This window comes from Diadema antillarum, unplaced genomic scaffold, assembly GCF_040938485.1.
Source record: "Diadema antillarum isolate AM-2024a unplaced genomic scaffold, OU_Dant_1.0 seq00000716_RagTag, whole genome shotgun sequence".
Taxonomy (NCBI): Eukaryota; Metazoa; Echinodermata; class Echinoidea; order Diadematoida; family Diadematidae; genus Diadema; species Diadema antillarum.
The window spans coordinates 1,106,854-1,119,448 of record NW_027271620.1 but is presented as its reverse complement, the minus strand read 5'-3'; the positions used below and the strand labels follow the sequence as shown (position 1 = coordinate 1,119,448).

The following is a 12,595-nucleotide window of genomic DNA, read 5'->3' as shown; positions in this document are numbered from 1 at the left end:
TAGTCGAGATATAAGCACAAATTTGTCTATTACACAGTCCAGCAGCCTTACTGATTTCAATAGAGAAATCAACAAATTGTATATGTAGATTTTGAACCGTAAAATAGTATAGAATTAATCAAAATGAATTGATGAATATATGTTTTATATATGTATATGAATTTACATTTATATTACCCTACATCATCAGAGATTTAAGATGAGTGGGGGGGGGGGAGAAGGGAGGGGTTGTTTGAAGGGATTGTTTCATGATATGATTTCAGATATTATGTTTGGTATGAATCAAAGACATGTTAGTTATTATATAGGTTATAAATCTTGGACCCCATGGAAGAACAGATCTATCATGTTGATAGATCTAAAAAATGGGCTATCCACCGTTACATGTTATCATCATTGTCACATGTCAACTTGTTTTCATTGTGTTTTGATACTTCAATCTTGATTCATGTTTTAGTTGTGCCATGTTAAACACTGTTTATCTTGTATATGATTTTAATGTTTCAGAAATAAAGACAAACAAACAAAAAAACAACAACAAATTCATTACTTGCCATGCATGTAGGCCTATATCGTTAGATCAGTAGGCCTATACCAAGATGTTGAAAATCCGAAAAGTCTGCCAGAATCTTCAGCTTATTGAAGGAGGCAGACTTAATCAGAAGAAGAAGAAGAAGAAGAAAAAGGAGAAGAAAAAGAAAACGAAGAAGAATGCGCAATTTTGTTACTCAATATTCACGATTTAGGGCTGCCTACATGAAAATTTTTTCACTCTCTTTTTTACACAATTAAGTTTTAAATGTATGAAAGACAAACTTTGATAATTCTAGTAGAATTCGATGCATAGGCTGTAAGTTGAGTAGAATCAGACGGCAAACATGGTAAAATCTGAAATATTTAAGTGATCGGAAATATACAACCCCCTTTCCAGTTGACACATTATTGCCCAGTTGTTTGGTGTCCTATAGATCAGACAATGTTAAACAACCATTTGAAGAAAAAAAAAATAACACGCAAAATCTCTTCATTTTTTGACACAAACGTTAGACAATATCATGGAGAATAATAAATATCGATGACTATGAGCACTAATGAATGCATAGTTTTTGTTAAATATAAAGACAAAAACGATGGTTTCATTTTTGTTACTTGTTCGAGCACCTTAACGCCAGCTAGAAATCTACATCTAACGTGAATCATGAAACACATTTCTTACTTTCCTGAATCTTTTGGAAATCGTAATGATGATAAACCTGTTGATGGTTGGGTGTAACTATTGGTGCATTTTAATGCACTGCACCAATTCTTAGATTTACTCATGAATCTTTACGGAAAATTCCTTATCCTGTCGTGGTCTGACACAAACATATCGGGAATGTACAGCTCACTGCGAAACTTTAGCCGATGAACGCTACTTGGCGCACTTTTCGGCAACGTTTCATTTTTCGACCAAGAGTTGTACTTGGTCATCTGGGATCTTAGAGGGCGGGCTGCGCCTTGGCCGGCTCTCCTGCGTACACCAGACAGTGCCGCCGTATACACATGGTCGAAGGATTTATCTAGCAACGTATCAGGCGTTGAGGTAGGCGCTAGCTAGGCAGGCATGCAATCATCGTCACAACGAAGCATTACAATGGAGGACGAATTTCAGAGAGCAGTCACTCTCGTTTCTAGTGACGAAATTGCAGCTCGTGCATTGTTTCACAGCATTGGTTCGTATTTTCGACTTAGACGTCTATTAGTTGGCACAGATCATTCATATGAATGAAAATGTTACAGAATATCTTTATATTTCGGATGGGTCTAGACTGGGTGTAGTTCTATACTACAATTACTATAGAAGATAGGCCTATTGTTAGCTCAGTAATGTTGAGTTCTATGATTTGCTTGGTCATGCTGTAGCCGCACGCACTGCATTTGAATACCGCTTGAAGTGTCTGTCGCTTTGCGGTCTATGGGGGTTATGACTTTACTAGAGCCACTATGTCGCCTGTTATGTGTTGACTGTTTAGTAAGCTCATTAAAGGTGTTCTCTCTTTTTTTCGCATGATTAATATAGCGGCCTTGCCCTTGTATTTGTGTAAAGAGGGGGATGTGCTGTAATGCCTGTTAAATGATGCACAGGACAGAAGAGAATTTGGGGCTTCATTAACTGCGACCAGCCCCAACGTGCAGCGTTGGGGCTGCGCCGTTTTCGCATTCAGATCTTAATGTTGTATGGTAGGTTTTCAATCCACCGACCGGGTCCATAACGACCGACCACGCATTTTAATGGCATTGCGCGTACAGAAAGAAAATGTACGCATGGGACTACGGGCAACGGTGTTCGATTCTTCACTGGGCTACGCTACCGAGTAAAATGTGGCGAAAACAACTAAGTATTATCTCTAAATTACCGAAATTTAGCAAAATCAAATAAGGTTTATCGTGTAACTACATAACTAGGCCTACCTTTGCTGACTCGTTGTTAGATGTAGAGTATCCTTCCGTAATAAATTTGATGATTTTGACCGCAAAATTGTCACCGCCGCTTGTACGATCGTGCACACACGTTACACATACACATGACATAAACATTTTGTCGCCCGCTACGACCGTACGAGTTGATGCAGAAACGAGAAATGAATGTGAAAAAACAAACCGACTCATCTAATTTATTTCAATTACGATGAAAAGTTTCCTAATGAAAATCAAGTCACATTCATCAAACAGTCCTTCAAAAGTAATATCGAAGGATTCAAAATATATTCAAATATTATTGGGGAAAAAATGACGGCTAGAAAAAAACAGCGGCCTGTCGAAAAAACGCATTTAAGTGCCCTTTATACGTATTGTCAGGGTGGTCGGTTGAAATGAGCAGGGCAACTGAGTGCGGAAAAAATGACACCCCACGCGTTCGAAGCCGCCATCTAAGAGCGCGTACCTCAGATCGCATTTTCACTGCGCGCTTGTGAATCCGGAGTATTTTCTCCACACGTGAGTAAAATTTCAGGCAAATTGTGAGATTTTTCACGATTCTATGTATTGATAGAAAAATGTTAGGTGTCCGGTATTATGAACACCCAACCATACTAAACGGGTGCCGTTCCGGCACTATATTTCCTTAATTTTTCAACAAAAACTACTAGGAATACTTACATGGGTCGATCAAACCTAAATGATTCCAATCGGCGACTGATGCATTTCATCGCTTATGATGCAGAAAATGTTGTCTTGTAAGGCGAATTACTGTATCTTCAGCTCACCGATGCTCACTAAACTCACAATAACATTCACATTGCTAGCCTTTTGTCAAGGCCCTCTCTCGCTGTAATGGACGAGCGAACGGTGCGAAGCGAGTCGCGCTACCTTACTCGGCTGGGCTCTCTACACCATACAGCGAGAGGGCCTTGACAAAAGGCTACTGTACTACTCGCTACAGGTGTAAATATTCATAAATTAATGATACACGTCAAAAAAATGAACTTTTTAATGCATATTCATTTCACCTTGTAATTATGCACCGTGCGATGATGCATTATTCATATCCTTGAGCTTCCGTAACGTTGACGTCATTATTCACGCATGCGTAGATGCGTACTAATGGATATACACGTTCAAAATGGCAGCAAGGCTCTCCACTAGGGCAGGCCGCTTACTCCTAAAAAATGTGGAAAATTTTGCAGTTTCCAGATAAATTGGTGAGAAGAACCAAGGCAATGGGTTAATGTGCCAAGTTCCAGACAACATTTTACACCTCTATCCACACAACAGAGATGTAGATAATTTCAACAACATCCAGCTAGACAGATGTTCTGGTGCTATCACAGTTCATGCATCAGATGTCACTCACTCTCGTGGAGGCTCAACTAAAAAACGTGACAGCCCAGCACCCAAGGTGAATACTATGCTTCAGGCCACTGTCAGGATAGCCAACAATGCCCGCATCATGCTCACCACCAATTTGGATGTAGCAGACGGGCTGTGCAATGGTGTAATGGGGACTGTTATGCACATTGCTTCCACAAAAACCAACCTTGGACAACCAAAGTGTGTATGGGTCTTATTTGATAATCATGACGTAAGTGTCAACAGCAGACGACTCACTCCTCCTCCTACTCAACTCCCTCCTACCTGCGTCCAGATTACACCAGCTACTGAACAATTCATATTCCAGAACGTGAACATCACACGACACCAATATCCTCTTCGACTGGCCTGGGCATGCACAGTACACAAGACACAAGGGAAGACTCTCCAGTCCTGTGTAGTTAGCTGCAAAGGCACATTCCTAGCAGGAATGCAGTATGTTGCTTTAAGCCGTGTCCGAAGTTTAGAAGGCCTGTACATCACTGACTACACAGAAGACGCTCTTTACTGTGAACCCAAAGTCACTGCTGCTCTTGAGGCAATGCCCCTATTGACAATAACTGCTACACCACTTCAGTAGCACAAGGTACACTTCCATACTTTGTCGGTGACATGGCATATGCTCTGGCGACAATTGCTCCTGCATTGATACCTCTCTAGAGACAGAGTTAGTCTCATGGGTATGATTGGGTGTTAGGTTCAAGGCAGACTAAAGATTTGGATTAGGGTAAGCGTTAAGCTTTATGTGCGCTTCAACGCTAGGATTCCTTGGCGGAGCATTTGTCATCACAGCATTTGTCGTGGAACCCGCTTTGTCAGTTAACAAAACAATAAGATATCAGAAGTGGAAACAAACCCCCCCCCCCCCAAAAAAAAAAAAAAAAAAAAAAAAAAAAATTGTCTGCATTGATACCTGTTGTCACCTATTGCCATATTATACATTTTTATCCCAAATTCATCCAATTCGCAGATTGGAAGAGGGTTAGGTTTACAGTGCATCCAGATTACTCTATAATTGTATTCCCTCACAGGTACTACCACAGGATACTTTAGATTCTGCAGAGTTACACCGCTGCATCATATTATTGTCATCAAATTTAGTACCCAGAGGCAAAATGTGGACAGGATCATTGTTGCCATGATAACTGTATTGATTTATGGAATTTCTGTGTGAGCTCTATATATTGCGATGATGTATGATGCTGTGGGTTCGGGGGATACATGTGCTCGGCTGCGCGACCCGCCGAGCACCAATTTCTAGTTGTCACTGTGTTTATGATAGAAATTTAGCCATGGTTTATTAGTGAAGTCGCTGTATGTGGCAATAGGGAGTTGTTCGTGATTCTCACTTTAGCGAAACTGCGAGGTAGCCACCAGGACCCCGCCGCGTAGCGGCATGGTCTCCGGGGCTAGGGCTTCATTAAACACAACAGGACTGATAATACAGGAATATTAAAGTTAAAAGAACTGGTGAAAAGTGATAGTATATCGCTGGTGGGGCGACAAGACCTCGTATCTTACAAAATGTCAAATGTTCAGGAGAGCAAAAAAACATGGTAGCCAAAGCACTGTATCCAATGGGATAGATATTCCTTTGACATGCCGTGGTGGCTTCATTTTTTGGGTACTGGTAAATCGACATCTAGGATTTGGACAGGACATAAAACTAATTATCTGACCATTAATCCAAAAATGTCATTTTCACCAAAACTGCAGGGGATACAAGGTCTTGTCACCCCAACGACGATATTACGATTACTAATCCGATGGCAAAAGCTGAAGCGCTGAACCAACTGTTCAAGGTAATCATGTAGAAATGCACACCTACCGTTCGCTTCGCCGTTTGTCAATCAAATTTTGTGCAGCTATAGTATTGGAGATGCTAAATTGAACCATATCAGAGAGTTTTCATGGAATTAGAAAGCCAAAAAGGGAGGAAAAATGAGAAATTGGAGTTGAAAAGTACGTCGGTCATGAACATAGTCTCCGACGTAAGTAGTGCACCGATTTCGCAGAGAACGATGTCAACGATTATAATCGATTCTGGTAGTCTCTAATTAGCCGCTTACTAACAATATCGAACTGGACTCGTGCAATATGTGTTATTGTGTAGCCCCTACTTTCTTTTTCATATTTTTTTCTTATTATTAGCTCACCTGAGTCGAAGGCTCAAGTGAGCTTTGGTGATAATTCTTTGTTTTCATTGCCGCTATCATGATTATCACTATTCAAATTATTGATACAGATTATTTATACCAGGATTTAGACATCCTTTCTTTAAGAATTGTGGCAATTATTGATTTTATCATGACAAAAGTTGATAATGATAATTCAATTTGAATAGTGTTGAAGGGAATAGAATGAGGTTGAAGGAAAAGTGGAAGAAAAAGGTTCTGTAGGCTATTAAGAGGGAGAGAGAGAGAGAAAATAAGATGAGAAGGAAGTTGAATTCAAAGGGGATTTGTTTCTAGTAATCTACATAATTTATAGGCCTAATTTGATAAATTAATGAGAAAAGTATTACAAAAAGTGACATGTTATACAATCATATATTAATATGGTGGACTTCTCATAAAGTGCTCATTCTACCTAAAAAGAAACAGAATATTGAAATAGAAATGGTAATATGTTTTTAATTGATAAGTTCGTAGAAAGTAATTGTTTTTATGATAGTAGGGCCTATTCATTTTTCCATTTCATTTTTTTAATTATGTATACAAAAACTGCAACCCCAAAATTTGCTTTCGTTTTGTAGTAAAAATCCATTTTATTGTGCAATATTCATGATGGATAATTCCCATTTTTTCATATATCTTTGACAGTTTTGTACACATACATGTATTATCCTTCCATCATTTAGTCAGCAAAAAATGTTGACAGATATACAGTCACACGCAGGAGAAAATTAACTAAAGCGATAAAAATCAGACGCATCAAGATCACTTTCTTTCTTCCACATATTTATACTGTCGAGCCGACGTAATTATTGTGGTTAAACACCAAACAAGCGGCTGTATCACAGACTACAACGATCGATTATCATCGTTATATCGCTCTTCCACATAATCGATCATCCATCATGCTATGCTGACACAGCCGTCGATCGGCATACTTTTGAGTCAAAATTAGCTACTTTTCTTCTGTAATTGCCTATGAAATTTCATTAAACCGTCAGATATGGTCCATCTTGACATTTCTGATAGCCACAAGAAGTTTTCATTGACAAATTAAGGAAGGAAATGGTAGGTGTGCATGGTGTGCATTTCTACATGATTACCCAGTTCAAAAGTGTTTTCACCAAGGAAACACCCATCGCCATACCGAATGACTTACTACCAGAAACCTCAGACTTTAAAGAAATGGGGATAAATTATTGTGTTTACATCAAAGGGTGAAGAGAAGTTGCTTTGTGGTTTAATTTAATTCCGCAAAGCCCCAGGACAGGATGGTATAACTCCACGAGTCTTGAAGCAGCTGGCAAAAATTCTGGCTCCAATTCATTGTAATATATTCCGGTTGTCATATGAATTGAGTGAAATACCAAATGATTGGCATGAAGCAAATGTACCAGTCTACAAGAAAGGTAATCGATCTACTCCTGTAAACTACTGCCCCATTTTCACTGACATACGTGTATCTGCTGCAAACTAATGGAACACGTCTTAAAACTCTTAGCCAGCAAAATTATGAAGCACGGGGACGAAAACAACATTATCTTTCCCCTGCAATATGGCTTCCCTAAGAACATTACTAGGTTTCACAAGCGATCTACACAGGAACTTGGATGAAAGGCGTCAAACAGATGTTATAATCATGGATTTCTCAAAAGCTTTTGACAAGGTTGGACATGAGCAGCTTTTATGCACTTGTCAATGTAATGACTCACCCCACTACCCCCGGACATGGGTGCATCATTTCCTGGTTTGGTCAGTCAAATTTGTGACCCAGGTGTGCGTCATTTTCCAAGGTTTGTCCGTCAAATTTTTAACCAAGGGGTGGGTCAAAATCCCATCATTGTCGGTCAAATTTTTGACCGAGGGGTGCGTCATGGTACGTCACTTGGCTATGGAAAATTACACGCATTATTCTGAACCGTGGGGTGCGTCATGGTACGTCACTTGGCTATGGAAAACTGCACACATTTTTGCACGCTACCAGTACGGGATACACATACCGCGAGTGAAATTACAGTGAGCGCTTTCCCGCGGCAAGTGAAAATCAAAGTCGGGAAGAGTTTTGGAATAAGAGGGAAAAATGCTTGCCCAAATCCGGCAAACAAATAATTTAAAAGCCACCCTTTTTCCTCACATTTTCCCTCCAACAAACCCATGAAATCATGCATACGCAAGCTCAAACCTGAACGACTGTTTAGCGATGTATAGATTTCAACCTTACTGTCGAACACTTACTTGAACTGAAGAAGCCCTAGTGCCTATTGCATATTGCGATGCAACACCAACACTCATTGCTCTTGAAGAAAGTTTGTTTATATTCCAATACAATATGCGTCTAAAAAATGTTCTGTGGTGACAAAGGCGAATTTTTGACAGTAAAAGAAGCAGCAGCAGAAGAAACTGCCTGCCGCATGCCATTTTCTGCTCGCGGGAATGCCGTGGCGTGGCGTACCTGCATGCAGTAGCAGGTAAGTCGAGTGTGGTGCGTGACTCGCTGTGAGCAGAGTGCTCCATGTGTACGTAGAACACAGTAGACTCTATTGTACATTGTACGTAGTTCAGATAGGCATGAAAAACACGTCCCTAACGCGCAGTCAAGTGTACTGTATTTTTAACACCAACTTTACCAAGAAAAAAGAAAAATCCCACTATGGCAAGGTGCCAGACTTGGGGAAGGGGGAGGGGGTAGGTAAAGGCCGTGTCACACCATAACGCGGGCTTGTGGCGAGGAGGTAGTTTCCAGCACATAGTCAGCGGGCGAACAAGAATGTTTGCAATTTTCATTCATGCCTTGTCGTAACGTACGGGGGGACTTCTGCGGCTTGACTTGCGGGGAAACAAATTTACTTCAAGGAGCTCTCCGCAGTTGGTCCGCACCTGACAGTATCTAGCGCGTAGTTGCCCGGAGGTGCTCACGCAAGTCCGATTTAACCGCAGCCAAGTTTTGAGCATGACCAAAACTTTTTCCGGGTGAGTCGCGGGAATGCCCGTAGAGGTCCACGCAGAACGCCAGTAGGAGACCCTTAGCAGCAGTACTTCCCAGGCAATTCCCACGCAGGTACTTCGCAGTCTCGTATGCAGCCACGATAATGAAATTCTGTGAGATTTCAGCCATTCCATTAGAGGAATTCCTTCACTAAGTTGTCAGCCCCCACGCGACTGGTACAAAGGTCACACAGTATACTCGCAAGTATAACGCGTCCAGCAAGTAAGACACATGCGCTGACTCGCACAAATCCTTTTCCGCCCTCAGGAATGTCCGGTATGCTAGAAAATCCCTACACGTAACAAGCCCGAGTAGCTTGCCCGGAAAGGTGTGACAGGGCCTAAACACGGTTGCGGGTAAAAAAATATGCGTGCGCACCTCCGGGCGACTACTTTTGAGATACATGCTAGGTACTGTCATGTGCGGATATCTACGGGGACCTCCGGGTAGTCAAAATTGTTCTTTGCAAGTCGCACGCAAGGCTGGTGTGACACGGCCTTTAGGAAGAGACTACCGTATTCAACGAAAGAAACCACGCGTACTGGCGCATTCTTGGAGGTTATAAGCAGTCTGGGGCCTGGGGGATGAACTGGGAAAGAATGTTTGCTCAAGTCGAAGCCCCAGGGCGAAGACCCAGCCAGGCTTACAAATGTTATGATTCTTTATTTCTTTCATTTATCTGGCCTCAATTAAGGCTATTTCTTTTTTTTTTCCATTTCTTATCAGAATTATCTGTACTAACCAATAAAAGAAATAAGTAAACTATAACTTATTTTCCTGGTTTAAATACTTCTGGATTCTGAATTGTCCGCCCATTGATCGATTGAAGAAAGAGAAAAAAAAATGTTTACTACTGTTTGTTTCTCTGAAAGTTCTTTATTCTAAAGGTACGTTAAGCCAATGAAGAAATAATAAAGTTATTCTAAAAGTGAATTACAATTCGTTTTCAGATTGACAAAACTTTTTTTTTTTTTACAATGTAAGTGCTGCAAATGACATTTTCGGAAGAAAAACATCGGCACAGGGATTTTGCTCTTTTAAAATTCGAAATAACAAATTATCAGAATACGAATCCTTTTTTCAATTCTTTAGGGAATGATAAATACCGTGCACACAAATTAACGAAACTAAAAAAAAATTGTTCTTTCGAAGGATTTTTCACTCAAAAACAAAAGAAGATCTGGTAATCTGAATGTACGTTTATCCGAAAACGAAAGAAGTAAGCCCAATTACTGTATACGCCATATATTTCGCGAGTCTAAATTTTCGCGAATCGGGAATTCCCGACGATTTCGTGAGTGGTTAAATTCGCGATCATGGAGTCCTGTACTGAACGAAGAAGTGTACACGCGTACGTCACATTCACATCAGGATCAGAGTCAATATTTTCGCGCGTCTTTAATTTCGTGAATAGCACCTGACTCGCGAAATTCACGAAAATAAAAACCTCGCGAAATATTCGGCGTATAGAGTAGTTGTGTGCTACGTAATTCGTTTCAGATTGATGAACTTTCAGAATAATGCCACAAATCAGACTGATAAACCATAATTACATTTTCGAATAAAAAAACATGTAGGCATATGGAATATGCGTGTTTCGTATACAGAATAACGACCCATCGGAATAGCAAACCGTGTATTTTTTTTTTGGAATAATGAACACTACGAAAATGAATAAACATTGTCAAACTATTAAAGAATCCAACGTATTTCTTGCCTTAAGATTTTCCTCCCGTCTATATTTCTTTTCTGAACTATCCCCAATGCCCAAATGAAATGATTACAGTTTGTTACTCTGAAATTTCATTGTTCTGAAAGTTTGTTTATTAGAAAACAAAACAAGGGTTGGCACTCCGAATGTTTGCTAATCCGACAACGGAAAAAACAACAAACAAGTGCTCGTTAATCAAATAGTAACAGCTTCCTGACAATAATGATAGTAATCATCATCATAATGATAAGTTTTGTAATCCGTTTCCAGACTAACCAACTTGATTTCACGTCCGGATATACGCAATCACAACATTTGTGCTCTTTCGGATTATGAATCATTATCATTCATTTTCACACTATAGGTATATACGAACATCTACTAAGTATAATGTGTAGGGAATTTGCGTGTTTCGGAATATCATTTTCGCATCAGCGAACCTTACGTGAGTACTACGAAAATGACCCCCCATCAAAAAACAAACAAACAAACAAACAAGCAAACAAACCTACTAAGATTTAATCTCATTTAGTTGCTTTAAATATTTCACATTCCGTCTGTGTTTCTTTTCTGAATTATCTCTTGCTTCCCAGCTAAGAAATAAACGATGTCAAACTATTGATCAGAATTAAACTTATTGTCTTGCTTTGAATATAAAGTTTGTTATTCCAAAAGTTCGTTTATCCGTGAATAAAACAAGATTCGATACTCAGAAGGTTTGTTTTATGTTTTTGTGTATGAGGATGAAGTTGGACTCTTTGACTCAGTGGGAGAATAATGGAGGCATGACTGCTTGGCTCTGGAGTCAAAATGCAAGTGTTCTTTATTCATTGTTCTCCAGTCATGTTTACAAAACATGTCCGGGTGACTTTCCGGTGTTGTTTATATTTACATCGCTCATGTGATGAGGTGAAGATAAATGACAGGGGGAGCAGAAAGGAAGTGGGAACTGAAAGTGGCTGTCAGCGTATCAGAAGATCTTGATGAGAAAACCAGAGAACGATAAGAGCTTGACCGTGGAAGGGTGGCGGTAAGATGGATGACTATGGAATGAATGAGACATGCTGTTCACTGCTACATCATAGATAGACATAATACTTCTCGTACAGACACAATATCCCTTCCCTTCTTGGAAAAGAAACACATCACTAATGTTGTCTGAGAGTGAAAGGATAGCCAAGAGTCGAGGAAGAGCAATAGACATAGAAATATACGGAATACAGTCACAAGCGATTTTCAAGCAAAATATGGTCACGATAAACTGAAACAAATTTTATTTCGTGAGTTTACGCAAGAACTCACAGTGAGAGCCCGCTCAACGCGCGCGCAGTCATATCGCTTCTTCGCACGTTTTGCACGAGGGGCTAAGTTCCCTCATCGCAGTCTAAATCAAGTTTTATTCGTCCTTTTAACTGTGCATCGTCGCAATATCTTATCATATTGTGGATTGTTATTATTTATAGCTCAGTTAGAGCTGACTTTGCTTCGGAAGTGGATTTTTATTCACGAGATATCGCGGGATGGAAATTCCGCTTTCCGCTCCCCCACAGCATACAGCTAAGCCTGTCGTGGGTGGCACCACTAGTATGAGCGCCCTGCATACAGCTAAGTCTGTCGTGGCGATGGTGACTACAGCCGTGCATCATGAACCCAAGTGTTCGCCGGCTATTAAGGCTCCAACAAAGAAAGAAGGGAATGGGAAAACCCTTAAAAAACCCACCAAACCAGGCCTAAGTAAGAAGGCAGCTCCCCCTAAAGAGAAGACGGACGCGGAGGTGCTTTCCCGCCTTTCTAAACTCGAATCCATGTTTGAAAAGGTCATGGAAATACTGCCGTCTCAGCCTACTCGTATCCAACAACAGCAACTACGTGCCG

General features: G+C 40.4%; 1 protein-coding gene across 1 annotated transcript in view; it reads left to right on the top strand.

The window, feature by feature from the left end:
* Nucleotides 1-1,588: 1,588 nt before the first annotated feature.
* The window catches only part of LOC139737941 (26S proteasome non-ATPase regulatory subunit 11B-like), a 232,528-nt gene continuing 221,521 nt past the window's right edge, over nucleotides 1,589-12,595 (top strand). Inside the window, exon 1 of the mRNA XM_071648606.1 lies at nucleotides 1,589-1,712. Within this exon, the coding sequence (XP_071504707.1) occupies nucleotides 1,604-1,712 (109 nt within the window). The 5' untranslated portion in view covers nucleotides 1,589-1,603. The remainder of the gene's footprint in view (nucleotides 1,713-12,595) is intronic.